General features: G+C 39.4%; 1 protein-coding gene across 13 annotated transcripts in view; it reads right to left on the reverse strand.

Annotated features, from left to right (window-relative positions):
- TSNARE1 (t-SNARE domain containing 1) overlaps window positions 1-24,767 on the reverse strand; it is a 449,947-nt gene that overhangs the window by 45,319 nt on the left and 379,861 nt on the right. For all 13 annotated transcript variants that reach the window (XM_033512481.1, XM_015619054.1, XM_015619058.1 and 10 more), the window contains one exon: window positions 13,565-13,680. In XM_033512481.1, the coding sequence (XP_033368372.1) occupies window positions 13,585-13,680 (96 nt within the window). In that variant the 3' untranslated portion in view covers window positions 13,565-13,584. The remainder of the gene's footprint in view (window positions 1-13,564; window positions 13,681-24,767) is intronic.

A 24,767-nucleotide genomic window follows, 5' to 3' on the forward strand; every position in this document is an offset into this window, starting at 1 on the left:
CCTTACCCCAAACCCACCTCTCCTTGCTGTCTCTCTGGAGATGACTCAGACACAGAAGTTTTAGGCACAGTCTACCACAACTGCTCCAAAAAGCTTCCCAACTGAAGCTAAAAAAAAAATCTCTGTACCTTTTCCAGCAAATTCTGTGGCACTTCTTAGCTCAAGAGATCATCCTCCTCAGTAGAGTGTAAGAGTGTGGGTACTTCCAGGGACAGAAACACAGCAAAACTGTTTTTAAATTGTTTAAAAATGCTTTAAAAATGTTTCAAAATGCCTTAAGACCACAAAAGAGCCACACAGGACCCAGAGAAGACTCCAGGTTAAGGAATATGAGTTGCTACCTTACACTACAGAACTGCAGGATTTGCTTAAGTAACAAACTTGTAATTTAGCCCTGAGGCCAGAGAAATGTTCTTGGTATTTTTAAAATCAGCAATACACCTGAGGCCCCTGGAGGTCTGGCCTGAGCTAGAGCAAGGGCTATGAATGGAAAATACACAAATGTTTATACTCAAGCATCCTTTAGTCTAATTTTCATTTGCATGGCAGGCAATTTTCCTGTCTGTACTGCCATTACACTGAGTTTTCAACTCTTCTTCTCCCCCAAGAAAAGCAACAGCAAGCAAAGTTCAGTGTGGAGAAAAATTCTCATTAACACTCTGAAATAAGTTGGGTATATAGTGACATTTTCAAGAGATCTTCCTCCCTCTAGGATTCATTTCTCCAGGAATTTAACTCAAGATGTACAGAATAGAAACATCACTTCCCATGGCTCTTCTGTCAAAAGACAAAAAGATGAAATAATGTATAAAATTTTCCTTAACCCTGAAACAACCCCCTTAAAAATCAAAGCCTTTCCTTCCTTCTGACATAACATCCTCACCTGAAAAACAGGCTCTTAAATGGGACTGTTTCTGCTGTCTCTGGCTCTGGATATTGTGAGTTAAATAAGAAAAAAAAAAATCTGTAACTAATATTAAGTTCAGAACAAGTCTTAGTGATCTCACTAAATGCTAATTGAGTTTTAATGCTGTTTTCATTAACTCTGTGCCCTTTCATATAAAGCTGGAGGGCTACTCAGTGATAAGAGAGCCCCACCAATGGAGTCATGTGAATGGATGCTAAATGCAAATTCTGGAAGCACTGGGCAATGCTCACAGCAGGGCTTTGACAGGATAAAGATTTTATGGAATGTCATATCAAGACTTGTTGAGGAGGCTGAATGTCAAGAATAACAGCAACAACAGGAGAAAATGAAAGCAAGAAGGACTCTGAAGTGATGAAGTGGGGTCTTTCTGGTGTTTTTTTGTTTTGCGTTTTTTTTGTTGTTGTTGGAAACCACAATTAAAAAAATTAACTTTCTACTGTAAGTAGCTAAAAACCCAATAGGAAGCTCATCAAAAGGAGATTAAAAATAAAAATCAAAATCTGACAGAGAGCAAAACCCTGCCTTTCAGTGGAAAGCCTAAGACAGGCTGACTTTCCCAACGATTCAGCAAGGGATTTGGTTCTCTGAGCTGCTGCATCGAGCACAAAGCTTAGGCTGGGGATTATTTTTTGGTGGGGGTTGGATGGCAGGAGGAAGACCTCTCATGAACAGGAGAATCTTACAAAACCAAAGCGTGTTCCTACATGGAACTGCAGGGGAGGATTTGGAGAAAATGTAGAATTTTAGGAGTACCTAAAGAGGCTCCAAGAGAGCTGGAGAGGGATCTTTTACAAGGCATAGAGGGATAGAACAAGAAGGAATGGCTTCACTCAGCCACAAAGAAGTTTTTGATTGAATACTAGGAAGAAATTCTTTACTGTGAGGGTGGTGAGGCACTGAAACTTCTCTGGAAGTGTTCAAGGCCAGGCTGGGTGGGGCTTTGAGCAGTCTGGTCTGGTGAAAGCTCATGGTGGGAGGTTGGAATGAGATGGTCTCAAAGGTCCCTTCAGTTTCAGTCTCACAGTGGATGAGAGAAGTGGTGCAGCACCCTGGAAGATGAAAATGTGCTTTCCTGGCTACTGAGCAGCTTTCCTCCACTGTGCCTGTGTGCACCAAGATCTTACCTGGATACAACACAAATTGTATGGACTCGCAGCAGGATTTTCTGTTCCCATGGAAGTAAGCTCATTAACTTCCCGGTTTTTCAGATAAAAACAGCCCTCATGACCACTCATTATAAACTGCACAAAAGAAAGAATGACCAGTTTTTGACTTAGAAAAACATTTCAAAGGGAAAACATACAGTGTTTATTCACAGAAATGGAGAGTAATCTTAAAGCCCTTTGTTTTGTATTGAAACAATTGAAACCAACAGTATCCGATTTGCAGGATATTCCATAGTGAAACTAAACTGGTTTTAGCAAAGAAAGTGATCATACAATCAGAATGGCATGGGTTGGGAGAGACCTTTAAGATCATCTCACTCCAACCCCTGCTGGGGTTTAAGGATGTCACTCACTGGATCCCAGGTTGCTCAAAGCCCCATCCAACCTGGCTTTGAGCCCTTCCAGGGATGGGGCAGCCACAACTGGTCTGGGCAACCTGTGCCAGTGCTTTATCATCCTCTGAGCAAAGAATTTCCTCTGGACATCTCATCTAAACTTGCTCTCTGTCAGTTTAAAACCATCTTCCTTTGCTGTGTCGCTGTACAAAAAAAGTCCCTCTCCCTTCTTTTTATCAGCCCCCTTAAGGTGCTCTAAGATTTTCCCAGAGCCTTCTCTTCTCCAGGCTGAACTCTCTCATCCTCTCCCCAGCTCTCTCTCTCATCCTGTCTGACACAGATATGAACAGAAAAACACACACACAGATTCAGGTATGTAATTCCTAATCCTGTTAGTGCTTTGTCCTTCAGCCCCAAGAAAACTGAAGGGAAGGCTGGCTGTGTGTTAACCTCTTGCACTCTCATTCCTCCTCATATCTGGGGAAATCTTTACTTTTATCCCTGACTGTAATAACTTCTGTGATTTTTTTCCACACACCAAGTTCAGGGGATTTTTTTTTAGTGTTGCTGATTACCCCAGATTCCAGGTGCATGTGTGTGCATGCATGTTTATGTGTGCTCAAGGGAAAAAAAATGTTGAGTTCACCTGAAAGAAAATCCATCCACAACAGAAAATTGAACTGAAATTGCCACACCAAAATGTCAGCAGGTTCTAAAATTCAGTATATCCACAATTTTTAAAAAGACATCCTAAGGCAATGGCCTTTTCCTTATCCACATTTTTCAACAGTTGTATGATACTCAAATTTCACTTTATCCCTGTGAGAATGAAGGACAGAAATGGCTCTGTCTTTGGGTGCTCCTGAATGGGTTCCTTTAATCCCACAAGAGTGAGGGAGAACAGTTTAGTGCTCTGCACAATATTCCTTCTGGCTTTAGGTTTATGTGGTTAAATGAGAATTCAAACTTAGATCTTGCCTTAAACCCCGAGTAAGGGTTTGAACCGGATTCGTGCCATAAACCAGGAGGGTATGAGACATGCAGGAGAGGTCAGCATTTAATCTGTTCTGTAGTTACTTCACTTTTCCAGAAGTGTAAAGGACTGCTGAGACAGACATTAAACAGACACAGTCCCATTGCTTGATAGCAAAGACAGAAAGGAGAGGCAGTCTACTCAAATTCTGGTCTTCTCATCAATAAATGTTTAAGTATTCATTGAAAGTGGAAAAGATGTAAGGAAAAGAAATCAATTCCTCCCCCTCTTTCCCATGTCTGAGCTGATGTGAGCTCCCTTTACCAAACTGATCATCGTTCTGCCTCTGAAATAATTTGATTAGATTTAAGGTAAAGCTGCTCTTTAGTTTCTCTTCAGATCAAAATCAAAAATGCATTAGAGATGGGGAACATTCCCTGGTGATCTCTTGGAAAACCTGAGCCATGAAAAATCTGCCTCTCTCTGGGAGATATCAAACCCAGATGTGCCATGGATGAGGCACCCTCTGGCTCAGCCAGATACTGAGCAAAGGGCACAAGGAAACTCAGTTTTCCATATAACAGCTCATTACAAACAGCAAATAATAAATATTTACCTCAAATCCAGCCTGGAAAATTGCCTCCCCAATTATCTCTGGAAAATTGGTGAGCTTAACTGCATGTCAAGCAACTGTGATATGTTTGTATTAAACAATAAACTATTACCAGCCCTTTTTGACCCAGGAGAAACAGATGTAAATTAATATATACCCAACTCAAGATTAACATCTGCTACAGAAGAAATGTTGATTAAAAGCCACAATTAAGTAGTTCACAGTAAATACATTGGAAAATTATCCAGGACCAAAGAAGAAAATCAGAAATTATTGCTAGCAGTAGATGGCAGAGAAACATTAAAAAAAACCCCAACAAAACAAAACAAAACAAAAAAAGAACCCTGGCTGTTAAAATATATTTTATACTGATAAAATTAGCCTTAATGAACTATAAAATAAATAAGCCTTAATGAACTATAGCAGCCACTTGCAATTATTTCTGTACTAGTAAGCTTGGAGAATATATTTGCCACATACTGGTCATTAACAAGATATTCTTTGAAATATGTAATTCAGTAAAGGAGAAGTTGCTATAAATTAAAGGGATTCCAGGAAATTTTTGTGCCTGTCACTCCACAGAAATATTTCAGTGTCAGAAGAGAAGATTTCCTAGGCCAATGAATACCCAAATTTGTTTAACAGGCTGAAATGGAGGTTTTATAGCTCCTCTCTTGCATTACTTTTCTTCTCTATTGTCTTTTCAATACTGTTTTCCCAAAAAAAATGTAAATAAACATTGATCATTGGGATCTGCCTTGTAAGAACATTTAATAGGAGTCCTTAATTGCATGTTGTAAACATATTACAAATGGCAGTTGTAAAACTGAGAACAATTTTGTTCCAAATAATCAACAAGAATGCTTCTTCATAGAGCAAACTCTTACAAGGAACAGTAAAAAAAAACATTAAAAAAAACCAAAAAAAACCCACCAATCCTTGCAGAAATTGAAACAGAGGAAATTCCATTTTTGGCTTAAGAAAGAAATTCTTGTTCATTGGATAGGATTTTATGAAAAAGCAGATGCCTTGAAAATATTCCACAGATGATACAGCTTTTCACTTCTTTTTTTAATTAAATATCTGAAAAGCAGGCAGACAGTGAAAAGGGATCAGATGATTGCTGTTTAATGAGTTACTGCTCGTCAGCTGAGAGGCAGTAATGGCTGGGATGTTATTCTTGGCAAGTTTTGATGACATGACATCAGGACTAATGCATTTTACTCTGCACTCTCAGCAGGCTGTGCATGGACAGCCACGGCAGTTCAGCTAACGAGAGGTAATTCAATCAACCTCAGTAATGTGCAAATTGAAGTGATCTCCCTCCACTCCACCTCGCTCATTGTTTCAGTGACAAGAAGTTTCGCCCATCATCTGGGCTGGGATGATGAGATCCAGGTGTAAAAGTGGTGGCTCTTTGTACAAGCCCCACAAACGCAGTAATTTCTGGTGACCTACTTGTGAGAGGAATTAAATGGTTTATGGACTATACAGCAACACTGTAATGTGAAAAAAAAATCCCATTTCAGCGTCAAAATGTGGCTGCTGAGGAAATAAGAATCTGTCAAAGTTCAAGCAACATCCACACCAAACTCAAAAGTATAAAAGCCATTTCTCCAGCAGTATTTTAGGAAAAAAAGACTACTGGATACTGAAGTAGCCAAAAGTCAGCTTTTCCACATACACCTTTAAAGCCTATCCTGAGAGCTGAAGAACATTCTGTAAATGAGTGATCATTGTGAAGCAGGTTCCAACCCCTTTTAAAGCCTAATGAAGCTACAAGGAATATTTCAGAAAATTCACTGAGTAGGATGGAATTATAATTCTCTTTTTAAAGTTGGTTTGAGAATCTCACATAGAAAGATGATTGCAATTAGGAGTTTACTATTTACATATTGAACAGACTATATATATTGTCAAAGATATATTATCAAAAAGTGGACATTTCTAGTTCCACTTGAGGAGGTGGAGAACTAACAAAGACATGGTTACCACCACGTCAGAAAGAATGAAGCGGGAGTTTTAGATTTTTTATCTTATTTTTATAATTTTTATAAATTTATACTTTTATTTCCTAGGAAGAAAAGGAGGCCACCAAAGGAGCCTTGAAGAAGCCCTGATTTTTCTCTCAGTTTTAAAGGGTAACTCCCAAATCATTGTGGTTGCTTGGAAAGAGTCATGTGGCTGCAAAGGAGAATTTAACAACCTGCAGCACATCATGGGATAAGGCCATGTCCCAAAAACAGGTTGATCACCACCAAAGCTACAGAGGAAATGGCTGGGACAAAGCACAGCAATTCAAAAAGTACATTTAATCACTTGCAGGGATTTTCCTCTGACACTGAAATGCTTTTCCAACCTGTTGAACATCTCCAAGACAGCACTCGGATTTTGGCACTGGAGAAACAGAACAATCTTCCCATCTACCTCACCCTGAGAGCCACAACACCAGACACACCATCCCCTCAAATATCTTTTTTCATGAAGACATAATCACAGATGTGTAGCCTTTCTAAGAGTCTGCCCTGCTGGGACATGAGATTTTCCAGCTAAACTGACAAAATATTTATTCTTTTACAGACTTTTACCAAAGAAAACCTCCTGTGCTGAATTTCAGGTTATCTTCCAGACAACACTGATCCAAAATTGCCTTGCTTTGACACCACCACCAAGGATAATCGTCAAGTAACACTTTCAAGGAGTTTGGACACCAACAAGAATCAGGCTCTGTTGTGTAGGGAACATCTCTGATGAAGTTTGTGCTGCCCTATTCCCAAGAAAATCTCTGAGAATCTATGGTGGTTTGACCAGGTGATCACCAGGCTGCTCTATCCCTTCCCTCCTCAGCAGGATTTCAGCAGTGGGAGTGGATAAAATAAGGTGGAACATAAAAAAACCCCAAACATTTGGATGAGGTAAAGGCAGTTTAATAAGGCAAAAGTAAGGGCTGCACATGGAAATAAAGAAAAACAAGAGATTTATTCTCTACTTCCCATCTACAGACAATGTCCAGCTAGTTGAGATAACTGGAATGATGATAAAAAATACAGAATTTGTGGCATTTGTTGGATCAATACAGGCTAGAACAGAACTGGCCATGCCTGTTCCCCCAAACACCAAGCTCTGCACTCAGGGCAGCAACTTCACCCATCACCTCATCATTCCCTGGCCAAGAGGAATTGGTCTCCACAGAGGAACTCGCTGCTTTAGCTTTGTAAAACAGAACCACACGCCCTCCCAAGCTGACTGCACTGCAAATCCACTCACTCCACAGTCCATGGGCACCAGGATGAATGAGGGACTCCCTGGTGCTGATCTTTGCTCTTGTCCCTCACAACAGCAAAAGCTCACTGTGATTTTTGGGGCTCAGTGAGACCGGTAAATCCAGCATTGCTGGCTGAAAATATCAGCTGATAGTGGCACAGTGATGTGAGAGCAGTTTCTGACTCTGTGGTACTCCTATAAAGAGTTTAATCCTCCCTTCTCCTGGGGCTACTGATTTATGCCTCAGAGAACCCTCCTGAGCCATTAATCACTGCAATTGCTCCCTGAGCTGAGCACCAACTGCTCCCTCAGACATCGCTGCTCCTGGGGAGCTGAGACTATCCACAGGGAAGAGGTCACTTGGCTCTGACTCATTCAAGTATTTTAGACTTACAATTATAACAATCTTTTCCAAGTGGAACCTGAAAATTTCGTCATCTAAAGCCGCAATTGGGCTGTACTGGTCCACAATTCTAGTTGAAATATCAGCTTTTCACATGCTATTTCCTTAAACATCTGTGAATGGGACAGTAAATGAAAGAAAAACCATTGGTCTGAATCAGTTCATCCATTTTTGTGCTGTTTCACAGTTCAAACTGAATGTGCTGAAAATCACCCTCTCTGCCAGGTCCATAGAGGTGTGTCAGGATGGTTTAAGTTTAAAGGATTTACAAAGCATAAATAATTTGTGTCTTCAGAGTGCTTTGGGAAGTTCAGATCAGAGACTTGGCATCCCTCAGAAAGGTCAATATCGTGAATTCAGTGGGAGTATCCCATTTTCATACTGATGGCAAAGAAACCTGAGATGGGATGAAGAGAGCTGCTGGCTGCTAAAAAGTCCTACTGACTTTGGAATCAAATCAATGAACTCAAGTTAATTGAGCTGCAGGAACTGTCTGCACATTGACTCTTAAACAAAGGTAATGTGATACATCCTCCCTTCACTCTCTCACAGAGTTAATGACCTGGCATTATGTGATACTTATAAAGGTCAAGGACCATAAAATGGGCAACAATCATAATCTAAAATACATTAAAACACAGTAACCTGATTGTGTGATGTCCCATAAAAACATTTATCTGTTCGAAGGTTTGTCTCAATGGTAAAAACTCAGAGAAATTCTTGGAGATTAATCTGATTATTTCCTGGCACTTCTGCCTTTCTTGCTTGGTTATTTTGGTGTTGTTTTTTTTTTTTTTTCCCACAAAGCAGACTCTTTCAAAATTTCTTTCTCTACTAGTAATAATTTCTCTCGTCTGCACACTTGTGGCATTTTTCTCATGCTGTTGGGGAAATAATTTAGCAGGGAGAAGTGGAGACGTGGCCATTGGCACCAGGAAAGTCTTAAAGGATACAAATGTTAGCCTAATTTAAGAAATTGGGCCAAATCATAAACCTAGGTCCATTATACATTATTATAGTGAAAATTCAGATCTTGTTTTTGACTCACTTAAATTTGAAGCAAAAAGTTATTGTGGAATCAGAACGTACCTCAATCTTCTTCTCAGAGCAACAACTGAGCAGGGATGCCTGGATCCAAGCAATTAATTTTAGGCTAAAAGACAAGGACTGAAATGACAAGAATTGACACCTGACTCTAAATGTAAGAATGTTTTCAAAATAATAGGGTACAGGGGGAAAAAAAATATTAGAGAGCTATTGATTCCTGATTGTGCTGCACAGCAAATATGGCAGCAGTGCCACAGCCAGGGCAGAGGGGTGAATTATTTTAGGATTTCATGACAGCTGCCAAAAATATTATGACCCTTAAAGAGCTTGAAAGATTGAAACAAGATTGAAAACTTAGCCACTCACATAGTAAGCCACATATAGATGTGTGATGAAAACAGAGACACCAAGGAAAGCTCTGTGATAACAATTTAAAAAGCAAAAGCAATACCACAAAACAGAACTTTACAAAGTTCCTTAGGTTAAATTATTTCTCTGTTCAACCAAGGATGGGCTGTGTCAAATCAGCTGTCTGAACCTCAGCCTCATTGATCAGGGTACATAAAACATGTAACCAAATTAGAAGCCCGTAAATGAATTATGCAAGGAAAGCTGTAACTGTGAGGGAGGGGAAAAATGATAGAAACTAAAACAATATTTTCTATTTTTTTTCTATGATAATTCAATTTCAATTAAAAACAAGAGAGTTGCATAGTCAGGAAACACATACTTGGAGCCTGATTATTACTTTTTTACATGGCCTATAGCCCAATTAAGGAGACATTGTCCAAGATATTGAGATATTAGAAAGAAAATCTTTACTGTGAGGGTGGTGAGGCCCTGGCACAGGTTGCCCAGAGAAGCTGTGGCTGCCCCATCCCTGGAAGTGTCCAAGGCCAGGTTGGATGAGACTTGGAGCACCCTGGGGTAGTGGAAGGTGTCCCTGCCCATGGCAGGAGGTTGGAACTGGATGATCTTTAAGGTTCCATCAAAATACAGACCATTCTATGTTTATGTCTGTACATTCAAGATTACATGGAAACTGTAATCAGAGTGCCACTCCTCACTCAGGATCGTTAATATTTTAGAAGTTTATGATGGTTCAAAATCCAAATGGTCAAATTATCAAAAAAGGAATGAATGAATGTTCATTAAAGATTTGATAACTTGTGTCCTGTATCAGGAAAGCTTTGAGCTTTAAGTTGCTAATTGCTGGGAAAATCTGATGAGTCACAGCCCACAGGATTTAAGGAATCTACATGGCAAAGTCTGTGTGCTCAGTCCAGTAACCTCTGTCTGACAGAAATGTGTCTTGGTAATGGTGAAGGCACCCTCTGCTGCGAGGACTTCTCCCAAGAACAGGGCTCAGTCATCATTCATTCTCTCTTTCTTTGGGTAAGGGGATTGAGATGATGAAGTTGTCACTGTATTTTCCAGCTGTCACATACATGCAGCGTCTTTCTCAAAGTTTGTCACCTCTATTTTCCTATAAAGAAGGCTTAAAACTTAAGGTTCCAACAGTCTTGATTGTCACTTTGGATAAGTGTGCACTCATGCAAATGAGTCAAAAGAAGGGCACAGAAGGTCTGTCTGGCTGAAATATTGACACTATCCAAAGCTGTTGTTAACAAAAAAGCTTCTTTGAGGCTGCTCCTGCAATATTGTCCTTTTGAATGGTCACTGATGTTGATGGAACAGCAAAAAGAGCAGCTGCAGTGCTGCTCCAAGATGTGCACAACGTGACCCAAAAGTTCCTGGGCTATTTTCCTAAGGTGTCAGCAAACAAATGTACAGACACAAGTCCTCAGGAGTTTCTCTGCACGCTCTGTAGACGCTTTTCTCTCTCTCTGCCAGACAAACTGCCCCGAGGGAGCAGTGACACACTTATGGCAGGGCCCTCGACAGGCAAAAGTCGGGGCTGGGAGCTCTCCTGAACAGCTGCTCCCTCTCTGCACGCACTGAGCAGCAGCCAGCAATGGCACAACTGCTTGGGAAACTCACAGGGAAAACTGCTTTTTACTTTGCAAGATTCATCAAGTGATCTCCCCTACGAGAGGAATGGGCTTGTCTGTCCAGGCTGTGTCTGATTTGTGGTGTGGGGAAAAAAATTCTTCTTTGGAGAAGAACTGTTGGTTCAGTATCATTATTGCAAAAGCAGAAACATCAACCAATTTAAAAAAAAAAAACAAACCAAACAACAAAATCTTTATATGCTAATGATCAAAACAATAAATAGTGATCATAGATATTAATGGCATAATTTCTTTAATTCAATGAATAGTGACCTTCAAATTTCTTATCACCAGCCACGAAAGCTAAAGAAGCCTATCTTCAATATCCTGCAAATTGGATTTAAACCACTGGAATGGAGTGGCTGGGCCTTTTTCTTTTGGCTCCTTACTAATCCAGTATGGAACAAACATTCTGAGGAGATGTTAAATGGACGTTCTTGCTAATCATTACCAAACTTGGGATTTTATTCAGTGATATGTCCTGTGCCAACCAGGGTGTTTAGTAATTAGTTCCCTCACTTGCTTTCCTCCCTTTATTTTGTCTGAAGTCATGGAGAGCTGTTAAATCCCAGCTGTTCTCTATCTCCCTAAAGTGTATAAGTGAGCTTTATACGAACCTGTTTCTTGAGGTAGTCCTTATATCCACTGATATTTTAAAAACCATGGATTTTTAAAAAGTTTGCATTAAAAATCACAATACTATTTAATTTATAACTATGGACATAGAAACCCTGAAAACATCCTGGTTCAGAAATCCCCAATATATAAAAATATGAAATCTGCTGCACACCACTAGGGCTAAGCTGATTAAGAACCATATATAAAGATCAGAAATCATCATTGTTCCAGTATAACTCAATGCAGGTCCTGCCTCCAGTTCTACTGCTGCAGAGTAACTCTTGTTTTAGAAGCTCAATAATTAGTTTCACAACTGATGATGAAAAGTAGAGCATGATATTTTTCCTGGGGCTTTCATTAGTATCTCTAGGTTCACTTCCCTCAAGACATGGATCTCATAGCAGGAGATTAATTTTAGTTTTCCAATGGAGTTTTATTATAAGAATATTTTGTTCTCTGACTTTCTCCACTAAAGGGATTTTGATTAAAATGTATCTAGATGTAGTCAACTAATGATGATAAGATTTGTAATTTCCAGTAGATAGGAATATTTAACTATACTAAAAGAAATTGTGTTATATTACAGATTATCCTGATAGAACACATTTCCAAACGAATGCAGAGTAAAAGCAGAGTAATGCAATTAAAATTATTGCAGTTGTTCTAGATTTAAATTATCAGGGCAGATCCTGATTTGCACACATGAGCAGTGTCTCTTATATAAAAGTGAGATAAAAAAATATATATAGAAATGATAGTTAGATAGTCAAACAGATAGATAGATAGACAGATAGATGGATAGATATGCTGTAAAAACATCGATATTCAGTCAATTAAAAGTCCATTTCACTGATATCATCCTTGCTTCAGGGCTGGCCAAACACCTAAGTGGAGATTCAAGTGTAGTAAAATATTTTCACCTCTTTGCCCTAGCAATGAAGTAGGGCTTGTGATCATCCTCATCCAAACCAGTGAGATGGTTCTTGACATCCTTCAACAATTTTTATCTTTTTGATTTGTACAATTCCTTCTTGTACCCAAATTTTGATGACCAGAATGAAGAAGAAGTGCCAAAGCTTAAGAAGGGTGAAGAACCATCTTTCCATCATGGTTTTGAATCAACCCCTTTTAGTTCCCAGTGGAAAGAAGACACTTTAGGATCCTCATCCTCATGTGGAATATGAGCATTTCAAGTAACACTGAACACTTGTTAAACAAAAAAATTAACAAAATCTCTCAATCCTCTGTGCTTTCCCAAGGATACTTTCACAGGACAGTTTCTGTCTGCAGGAAAAGTCCCATTGCTGCTTTTGGGATACATTTTACCAGATGGGACCCCTGCCCTGGCAGCAGGCACACAGCCCCCCTTTGGGGGTAGAAAATCTGTAAATCTGATATTCTCTCCTTTAATAATGGCCTGGCAACTTTCTAAAGAAGGAGAAACCCAGACATGCTTTGCATCAGGAAGAGAATATCACAAATAATTGATGAGTCATTCTCTCAGGACAATGAGGGAAAAGAGAGGAAAATACTTATTTATTTATTTTTTGTGGCTTATAACTTACATTTAAAGCACATTTTGTTTTACAAAGTAAACATGCTATAGGTGAAACCTCACCAATAGGATGAAGTTGCTTTGCTGTCTTACCTATATTAGGTAGCCCATAAGGCTACTAGAGACCAATATTCCATCTGGCTATAGATCCAGAGCAAAGATCATCAGGAATCTGTTTTTATTTTTCATCCCTACTGAAATCTCCAGCTGTTTGTCTTCCTGCTCCTCAGGAGGGTCTCTGAAACATCTCAGAAGATAAAAGCACTAGGGAAGACCTCTGGGCTGTTGGATTTCCCCTGGCCCTGCTCCAGCCTGGAGTCTTTAAAACTGCTTCTGCATCTCCGACTCCTAATCCTAATAACTAGGATCCATTAGTTATCATTACTATGAGATTCATGTAAAATCAAACACAACACAAACAGCAGAGGAAAGGGTCATATGTTGTTTTGTTGGACTATCACCTTGGCTTAATTTTAAGGATCCAATAAGAATATTTCTAATACCCTTTAAAAGAAAATATTTTAGTATGCGCTTCATATATTCATAATATTTCACTCTGCAGATATTTTTTTCTTACCATAATCAGCTTCTTAAACTGTTTTTCAGGCACCTGACAGAGTATGATAGAAGACTTGGCTAAAGGGTTTTACCTGTGCAAACCTCTGCCAGGTCAGTGCTTGACGGAGACCGCGATGATTATGACAATGAGCAGCAGAACAGCCAAGGCGATGGAGAGAAGGCAGCACTTCATCTTCCTGGCTCGTAGCTGAGAGGAGAAAGACAAAGAAATTAATTCATGGAGATTAAATCCACAAAGAAATGTTGTATTTCCGTTGAAAGGATGGTTTGGAACAAGCTGAAGCAATATAGAGAATTTCTTTATTTTTTTGGACTGATTTATCCTTTTGGATAATCCAGATTCCTCCTCCTGGATACAATCCCCTTTTTCTACACTACTTTCTTCCTGCTTAAATCCCTCTGTCACACTAAATTTCCCGGCTCTACTTGGAGGGCTGAACTTGGGTAAGGCCACTCAGTTTGGTTTTGGTCTGGGAGTGTTGGGGCTGCATCCAGGAGAAAACTGTTCCCTGCAAGAGAAAGAGCTCCCTCTCCACTCTGCTGTGCAGTGACATTGAGACAAGCACTGACATGGGAAGCAAATGTGCTTCCAGTGTTAACCACCCTGATCTCATTCACTTTCAGGTACGGTAAAAGATATTCTACGGAGTTTTAATTTTGATGTCTCTTTCTACTTCAACCCATCAGTCTTCCTAGTGACCACCATGGACGTGATGTTTTTTCTTCCTATTTAAAAGCTTTGCAGATAATTCAGTTCCCTTTCTTCCTTTTCAGATGGATTAGAAGAAGGGTGTTTCCATGATCCTGCAATGTTAGTCCTGTTATCCAATACACACACAGAAAAGTAACTTCAGTGAAGTCCTTAACTTGGATATTTTCCTTGAGACCAGATGAACCAGTCCTCCAGCCACCAGAGCTGGAAACATCATCTTGATGTAACAAACCAGCTGGTTTATTCCAGAATCCTTTACCTTCCTTACAAGTGAAGCAACACTCTCTCTGGAGAAATGATGTTAATATTCCTGCTGTTATCCACTTTTCCTTCCTTTCCTTTCCCTAACTGCTACAATCAGGTCTCCCAGCCTGCCTTGGATCATTCTCTTACAGCTTTACATCACTCTGCCCTTGGCATTTCCCACAGAGCCACCGTTCCCCAGCTGCTCTGTTCTGTGGATGTTTTTGTCTCTTACACTGCAAAGGACAGGAGACTCATCTCTTCCATTGGTGTTCCAGATCCTGTCCTTCATTCCCTCTCAGGGCCCAAACAAGCTGGAGAAGCACTTCCAGCAGGGAACAGTGATGCATGAGCTGTCCTCTCTTCCAGAATCAATCGCCAATCAAACTGGTGGTTTTATCAAAGTATGGATTTCCAGATTATTATTTTTTCACCTTAAAACGCTGCACTGTCCTGCCTCCCTATCAGATAATCAGTGAATCATTGTGACTCTCCATCAGCTTTTCAATCATTCAAACAGAAAGATTTTCTTTGATTTGGAAGAGGAAAAAAAAAGGGTGTTTTAAATATATCATTCCGTGTGCATTTGTGAAGAGGGATCTTGTTGTCAGGCATGCGAGGAGGGAGTGTATGAGTATTTCTACTTCCCAAAACCCCTGCTTTGGAGAATAGATTTTTCCATCAGCTTACTGAGACACTGTGGAGGAGAATATGAGTGGGCAAAGGCTCACAGAAATTATTGTGATGGTGGTGAGGCCCTGGCACATGTTGCCCAGATAATCTGTGGCTGCCCCATCCCTGGAAGTGTCCAAGGCCAGGTTGGATGGGGCTTGGAGCACCCTGGGGTAGTGGAAGGTGTCCCTGCCCATGGCAGGGTGTGGAAGGAGATGATCTTTAAGGTCTCTTCCAAATTAAACATTCTGTGATTTTCTGATTCTCTTTAAATTTTTATTTTTTTTATTTTTTTCACACACAGAAGGATGTTTCCTCACAGTGGATCCTCACTGACGCTTTAATTTCTTCAGGAGAAACTGCAATGCATCCTGAAAGCTCAGCCCGGGAGACAACAGATTTGCCACTGCTTCCCCTTTAATTTTAACCTTCATTAATTCCAAGTCAAACCAGGAAACCTCTGCTTCAAACTGCAGACTTTCAAAAGCACTTGGATGTCCTTGTCCACTTCTAAAACGTCAGAGCCTGTGTTTGGTCAGCAGAGGATGCTAATGGGTCATTTAGCTTCAAGCAGAATTCTCAACTAGTCCCATTAAGAGCTTCAAAGACTGCACAGTTATCATTTCACATGGCTTTTCCATCATTCCCTTTGCAGAGACATTCCCTTCTTTTCCTCTTTCCAGTATTACAAAGTCTGAATCACTCTTCTTTTGCATTTGCATAGTCTCTTCTGCCTTCCCTTTTTTCCTTGCTTTTAACCAACTATACTATAAACAGACTGAGGCTGATCAGAGGACAGGAGAGATGCAACCCAGTCTGAATCCTGGGATTTGCTTTATATTTTATGAACTTGTCCTGGCTATCAAGTCAGGGTAATGATTCCTGCTCTTTAAAATATCTCCTAGCATATTTAGCATAACTGCCCTTCATAGCCATAAAACCCATGGCAGGATTCTCCTTTCTATTCCTAGTTTTGGGTTTGTTTTTTTTTTTTTTTTTTTTTTTTTTGGTTTTTTTTTTATCTTATTTTACATTTTAATAAGGAAGACGAATTCTTTGAGTTGCTTTAGTCTCCAGCCATAAATCTGTACATGCTGGTGGAGCTGTAGAAGCCGCTTCTGATCCCTTCCTGGACACACCAGCATTCCCACAAATCCTGAGGAAGAGTGGCAGGATCCCAGCATCCCAGGGTTTTGTCATTTAGTTATAAAAATACTGATATATGAGCAAAAGCAGAATGTCCCTTCACTGGACAAGTGCACACCTTTCTTCAGGAAGAGCCTTGAAAGAATCCCTTCAATGAGACTTGGCACAAAGACTGGACTTGATGACCTTGGAGGTCTTTCCCAACCTTAATATTCTGTGATTTTATGATACCCCGTGGAGCTCACCAAGCCTGTCCTGTGGAGAGGACCAGCCTGAATTTCTGTGAGCTCCAGGGACCCTTCCCCTGCCTTTATCAGAGGAGAAAGATGAAAGCACAGAATGTGTTGAACAGATTCTCTTCCCCAGACAGAATCTGCAGACTGTGGTATGGTCACCCTCACTTGTATATTACATAAATATACACTAATAAACAACCTAAATAATAATATTATTTTAGATAATATCTATCTAAGTCTTTATTATCGCTAGTTTAGGTTAACAGAGTGTGATTGCCAAACTGAGATTACAAATGGCGTCTTAATGCCCCACTGCCATTCTTAAAGGAAATTGAGAGACAAAAATAAACACATCCCTTTTAATGAGATTTTCAAAGAGGTTTTTTAAGAACCCCGAGGTAACATTGCACACTGGAATCACAGCAACCTCAGAAATGTAAGCACTGAGCAACGAAGAAATTCCAGAGTTTGTGTTTTCCATATATGCATATACAGGGAGCAATCCTTGCCCTCCCTCTAAAGCAAGATTTCTGCTCTATTCAGTAAGGGAGTAATTATTATGCTGCATACATCACACATGTTTAGAAATTTTACTCATCTACTCAAGTCTTCTCAGGACATCTATCTAAAGTCAAGTTCACATGAGACCACGCAAAGCTCTCACTTAATGTAAAGATCTTAATTTTTCCCTTGGAGTTTCCATGACAGCAGAATCATATAATTAATGCTTTCCATCCCAAACATCAATGCAATGATTGGGTTACATCCATTTGAAGTGGAGGAAGTAGAGACACATTCCATGGGTGAAAGTACAGCTGATCTCAAGAGAGCTCCATTTTTTCCAAGGAATAAAAAAAAAGAGAATGAAAAGCAAATGTGATTCATGATGCCACCCCTTGCATCAAAGTTATATCTACACTTACATGGAAATGGAAAACTGTTTCCAAACCTGTAACAGGATTTCTCACCAGGACAAATTCCTTACTGAGACAGACCCTACAAGGTTTCTGCCATAATTTTAGTAGTCTCAGAATAACAGAAACATAGACACAGAAAAACTGAGGGAAAATTTTTAAAAAAACCCCAAAACTAAACAACCCACAAAAAGCCAAAGCACCTGTAAAATGAATCATTTATGTTACAGCACAATTCTTCGGGGAGCTTTGCATTTTTGTAGCATTCCCCACGCATCCGACTAATACGCAATGGATTTCACTCATCTTTTCTCAGCTCTCTCTCCCCTCAGCTGCTGAGGATCCTTCTCTCACACTCTGCTTTATCCCAATTCCCTATCTTCCTTGACTTTCCTGGAAGCTCTGAGGCAACGTGACCTCCTCTCAATTCCTGCAGCTACACCCATGATCGCTCACAGGAACAATTTTAAGACCATTTTTCTCAGAATCTTCTACCCACACTTGGAGTTAGATGTTTGCAGTCAAGACATACCCAAGATCCTTGGCACAGGAGATGAATCAACATCTGAAGGGAATTTTTGGTGCAAACTAAATTTGGAGGGTCTTCACCTCAACTTCAAAAAGTATACAAAAAACCTGAGGGAATATCTGTTTTGTTGTTTTTTTTTCCCAGAGATGTGGAGGTTTTACCAAAAAATTGTGGAGGTCACAAAAATCTATGGCTGCTTTCTCCATTTTTTCCTGTTAAATTGCAAAACTCTGTTTACATACAGGAATTTAACAAAATCTCCCAAAAATCCATGTTTCTCCCAGGGAAACATATCCTGTAACTCCACTTTGGAAAGCATTGGCTCCCTTTAACTATCTGTTAAAATGAGTATTTAAATAGAGATAGAGAAATCAACGCAACAAACAATTTCAGGCTGAATTTGGGAAAAGTTCAAAGCTACAAGATTATCTTCTGCTGGAAAATGTATGAGAAATAATTATAATCCCACTATCTGATTTCATTTTAATTATCTTAGCTTATTCTAAACCTTGAATGCTATGCTGCAGCACTGCTCTGGTTTTACAGCTCTGTCCCAACCTGTTGTAAGTCCATTTCCCATAACACCTAGAATTTGTTGATTAAATTGGAGCTAATCTATTTTCATTGTACACATTTTCCCAAGATGAAAAGAACGCAACACGGGACCGAAAAAATTCTAATCCTGCAGCAAGACGTAATGGCTTTTTACAGTTATTTTTTTCTGGGTTCTCAGGGTTTTTTAGTAAAATAAGACATATTTTAATCCTGACAGAGGCTCTTTAAACACACATGTGAAATAGGAGTGAAAAGCAGGGAAGGAATGAGCAAGGCTATTTAGGGACACAGCTGAGAACCACTTTATATTGACAGGCAAACTGGATGTGACTGAGCCTGGAAGAAACCTTTCCCTCATTGTTTCAGAAAATTAAGCTGCAAGTCATATTTTACAACCTAGAAGATATTTATTTCTTGGGGGGGAAATGTTGAAAGATATTTTAATTATGTCACAACAGATAGTTAAGTAATTAAAACCCATTAAAGCCCATTACGGCCCCAGGTCCAGAAAAGTTAGTTCCATCTTGGAAATTCCTAAGCAAACACATTTACAAGGAGGAAAAAAAAATGCTTTCTTGCTAAGGATTCAAAAACCAGCTGAGGCCAAGCATAAATAATAGAAGAGGCTAAAGGAAACTCTTTTTCTTTTATTTATATTGAATGGAAAAAAACAAGCAAACAAACAAACCAAAAAGGACTTGATTCACATATAGAAAAGCAGCACTGAGCTCCTCCACCCTTTGTGGATTGATTGCATGACAGACTGTAAGGCAGGGAGGTTGAGATTTCTCAACTGCCTCCACAAAGGAGGTGAAAATCCCTAGAAACAGGAATTTTAGTTCAGGCAGGGATTTGTACTAGAACAGCTGCTCTATTCTGGGAACATCAGAGCACATGACTTCAGAGCAGAGTTACACCCTGAGACTTCATGGCTGGGGAGTTTTCTAGGTCTTCTGCAGGACAGAATTGGGCAGGTTTCTTTCATTCAAAATCAATTAAATTAATCTCTCCAGTTTGGCACCTTTATTCCATCACTCCCAGGTCTCAGCTCTGGGTAGGGATGATGACAGTAACCAAGGAGCTTTGCCCAAGAGGGTTAACCCAGGACCACCTGACCCTGTCTCTCCCTCCCTAATTTAACATTATTATTTAATGTTAAATAATACAAACATTCATAGGAAAATGGGATTGCTGAGGTTGGAAAAGACCTCTGAGATCACCAAGTCCAACCATCAAGCCAGCAATCACCATCATGTTCACCCTTAAACCATGACCTGGAGTTTCATATCCACAGGTTTTTAAACAGTTCCAGGAACAGTCACTCCACCACTTCCCTGGGCAGCCTCTCCCAATGCTCCCAAAGTTTAGGAGAGAGGACTAGAAACAAATCAGGAAATACCCTAAACTTTTCAGTTCGATTGTATGGGAAAGAACCTGTTTCCTAGTGAAAAAGGACCATTTTTCCATTATAATTTCTTAGAATATTATGGTATATGAGCAAAAATCTATCCATGTACTCAATGCCAACAGACTCAATAAGACAATCCATTTTACTAACAGAAATTCTTACCCATATTTCAAACACAATTTTAAAATAAAGAACAGACCATGAAGCATTTTCAAACAGAGCCAGGACTGAAAGAACTTCTGAAAGTCCAATTCCACTACTTGAGCAAAGAAACCTTTGCAGACCAATCTGCTCTGGAAATTTATTTCCTGCAAACCCATTCAGCAGATAAAAACCAAAAATTATTAAATTTAGCAACCACACAATAACAGCCTCCAGTTATCAGGTCAGGTCCTTTTAAGGGCCTCTGTTGGGCAATGAAAACCCACCCTGATTAATTTTCAAGTGCTGCTTCCTTTATTGTAAGATTAACAAATCTGTTTGACATAAAATGGTTCATTTTATATGCAAATCTCTGTAGAGAGTTTTGTGACATTAAAGAGGTTCATACAATTTTGTTCACCCTGACCTCAGAGGTCATTTGGAATTTCATGAAAGCATTTGTCTATGCTCTTAATACGCATTTTGAAAGCTAATTTGAGGTCTGCTGGATTGAGAGCCCAGGTTCTTAATTACGTTTGGACGTGTTTATAGAGAGATGATATTATGAATCTGAAACTGCTGTCATTCCAGTGGACAATAGCAGAGGCTCTGCTGAAGGCTGGGGACTTCTTAGGAGGAGAAGAAAATACTGAAGCAACACAGCAGAAAGTCAGACTTTGTAGATGTGTGGTTAACTCCAAGAATTATGTAAACATGCAGAGGAAAAAAATACCCTTATACTTGCAATAGTACTATTATTATTATTATTATTATTATTAATTTCATATTCCATTTACATTGATAAGACCCCTTAGCTAAGCCATACTCAATCAGCTCTGCTAAGAGAGTAAACACTCTGTGTTATTGCAGTGGAAGGGAGGAACATGACCTTTAACGTGTGTACAAATTAAAATGCACTGACCAAATTTGGTGACCTTTATGGTATGGCTTCCTTATAGAGCTACAATGAATTTGCAATCAAATATCACTGCTTCTGCAGGCAGGCTAGAAAAGGCCAGGAATATTATTAAGCACTTACAGTGTTTTTAAATGAGAACAAAGTAGACAAGTTACATATGAATAAAACCCAGAAGATATGAGAGCAACAGGGAAAGGCCAGCCCACAGCAGCAGGGAAATAGATCACTTGGCTTTGACATATTGTTTTTGGGCCTTCACTTCCATGCCATTTGGACTGATTCCCTGCTTTCCTTTATGATGCAGTGTCTGTGTATTTGCTGTTTTCCACTAATCCTGTGCAGTTTTCCCATTCCCCATAAGTTTCTTCATGATGCCCTTCTCATTAATTAATTTCCTTTGTATACATCTCTGGAAGTGTTCAAGGACAGGTTGGATGGAGCCCTCAGAAACTTGGTCTAGCGGAACCCATGGCTGAGGGGATAAACTGGATGATTTTTAAGGTCCTTTCCAACACAAACTATTCCATGATTCCACATGTTTTTATGATATATCCCTGGAGAGGCCAAGTGCCATCTACAGGTATGATTACTCAGCATATCCTACTGCAAGATTGTGTTTTAGTTAGCCAGGGACAACCATCCAGTGATGGATTTCCCTTGCCTGGAATCTACCCCAAGCTATTTCTTTTAAATGAAAATCTGACAGCCAAATCAAAGGAGAAAACTATTAAAAAAATTCCAAGTGTCCCATCCTGAAAAAGATAATAGAAATATTTTCTCTACTCCCTCCCTGCTTTGGGGAGAAATCACAGAATCATAAGGGTTGGAAAAGAACTCCAAGACCATCAAGTCCAACTTTTTGCCAATCACCACCTTGCCCACGAAACCATATGGAGAAGTTCCTCATCTACTCCTTTTTTGAACACTTACAGGGATGTTGAGTCCACCCTGGCCCTGGGAAGCCTGTTCCAATGCTTGACCACTCTTTCAGAGAAGAAACTCCCTGATTTCCCACCTGAACCTCTCCTGGTGCAACTTGAAGCCATTTTCCCTTGTCCTGTGTGAGGAAGGACAGGGAGAAAGCAGCTTGTCCCTTTGATGAGGGAGCTCATTTTTGTGTTTCTAGGAAATTTTGCTCAGTTTAAGAAAGACATGACTTCTCTCAAGCCCTTGTTCATGTACACTCTTGACTAGTTCAAAATTTGAGATAATTTTCACCATCTGTCCCATCTATCAGAAAGAGGTGAATCCTCATTCTCAACACTTTCTGTGTTGGTTTGCCTAAAAGCTGACAGGGGCTGATGCTGTGCCTGTACACACAGATTTAATTGCTGCATTTTCTACCTCCTGAATGCTTGAATTAGCAATCTTAATATTCCCTTAATACACTTGTTTTTCTAATGGCTGAGACATCATTTGTAATAACACATGATAATGGCTTACATTTCTAGCACGCCTTTCAAGGCAGCAAACCTCCAACGTGATTTACAAATTCACTATAAAGAGGATTATCTTTTTACCAGCTCTGGATTGAAGCCACCTACCTCTGGCAGCTGTTTGAGTTCTACACAGCAGACCCAGCCAGCAATTTAAAGCAGGTAATGACTGGTGTGTGCACCTGAAACACCAGAGACCGCGTTTCCCAAATCAGAATTCACCCAATGTAGCAAAACACACGCTTATACTTTTGCAGAAACCACCTTGAGATGCTTAAAAGCCCCACACAGGCAGATTCAGAGAGAACTTAACTCCCCCAACAATTCCAAATCCAGAAACACTGTAAGGGAGCAGAGCAGAGAGAGAATTATTTGGCCACATTAAAGCTGTGCAGTACTCGAGGAAAACCTTCCTGCTGAGTTGTGTTGATTAGTTAGATTATATTATTTTATGAATGGCACTACTTGGAAGGATTGGAAATGACAGATTTTGGGTCATTGTGCTGCCAATCTCAGCATTTTGAGCCCATCAGTTCATCCTTCCACCAAGCTCACTTATCTGGATTGTACATCTTCTGTTTCTCTTTCAGGGCAGAAAGTCTTAATTCTTGAACCAGCTCAATTTCTTCTCCCTAAAACACTTGAGCCCCCTCCAGACTGGCTCCTTTCACCAACAAGAACCAGGTCAAACTTTGTATAATCTTAAAAGGACCAGAGACAAAAAAAGAAGCATTTAGTCTAGCTTAATTCCAGTGTACTCTGATGAGACTCTGGTCCAAATAATTTAAGAATTCGTCCCCACTACACTGTATATAGACACAAAAAATAATATTGATGAAAATCATAATAAAGATAAAATGCTTTACCAAAGAGTGCCACATCAGCCTGAACCTTCATCAGTGTGAAGGATCTTCTGATCATCCTCAAACAAACACAAACATCAAATAAAGAAAACAAAAGTACTTGCAGGGGTTAGTAGAAAGAAGAATCAAGGAATCATTTGGGTTGAGAAAGACCTCTAAGACCATCAGGTCCAACCATTAACCCAGCGCTGCCAAGGCCACCTCTAAATCATGTCCCATTTACATCTTTTAAATCCTGACAAGGATGGTGAGTCCAAGACTTCACTGAGCAGACTTTTGCAGGGCTTGAGAACCTTTCTAGTGCAGGATTTTCCCGTAATATCCAACCTAAACTTCCTCTGGTGCAATTTGAGGCCATTTCCTCTGGTCATACAACAATATTGTTCATGTTGGAACTGAAAGAAAGGTTTTCTGTCTTCCAGGCACTGTTTTCTTGAATCTAAACTTGCCTTCAAATCTCACCAGTAATAAAAAAATAAAAATATAAATATATATATATATATATACAAATACATATAAATATATATTAATATAAATATAAAATAAAAAAATAAATTATCCTCAGTGCAAGTCTTATATATATATATATATATACAAATACATATAAATATATATTAATATAAATATAAAATAAAAAAATAAATTATCCTCAGTGCAAGTCTTCAGGCACCAAACAGCAACCTGAAGGTCTAAGCTGGTCTGATCCCAGCATCAGAAGGTGTCTGAGTACTTCAGCATAAATCAGTACATTGCAGTAACTGATACACAGAAAACTCTTCCCAGGACTAGATATCACAAGTAAAACCAAATTCTGGAAGGGGTTCCATGAAGTACCGTGCCATTAATGCCTCAAAATGTCAGTGGTAGGGGATGATGGATCTCCAGAGCAAAAATGTCAGAGAACCATAAAAGGCAGTGTTTAATGTCTGTGTTCTATTAAATTTATTGATATGATTGGGATTTTTTTTCTTTATTGTGTTTATTGATTTAATATAGAACATTTAATATAGAATTTAATATGAAATATATTAATATAATCCATTTAATATAGAACTTTGCTCACCACTATCACTAATATCACTAATATCACTACTACTACTACTACTAAAATATTCCCATCATTAGCATGTCAAACTGTGGTTGACAGGCACAAACTGCCCTGCATTATTTTGTAAAGTCACAGAACAAAGCTGAATTCCTGCTGCACTGAATTTTAAATAGACCTCTAAATACTGTAAATTGTTGCTTTGTTTTTTTCCTGATGCCCAAATCCAAAAAAAGTATAGAAAATATTTACAAGCACCCACCATGTCCCTGCTGCTCCTTTTCAGGATACTTGGGAGCAGAGAGCTAAGGAAGAGTGAGAAAATTACACAAAGACCAGGCATGAAAACCTCCCTTTTGAAAAGTGACGAGTTGTCTGCTAGGAGCTCAAGGAATGCAAACCTCACACTTTGCCTAATACAGACTAAAATCCATTTTACTGCTTCTTAAACCCAT

The sequence above is a fragment of the Parus major genome, chromosome 2, assembly GCF_001522545.3.
Source record: "Parus major isolate Abel chromosome 2, Parus_major1.1, whole genome shotgun sequence".
Lineage (NCBI taxonomy): Eukaryota > Metazoa > Chordata > Aves > Passeriformes > Paridae > Parus > Parus major.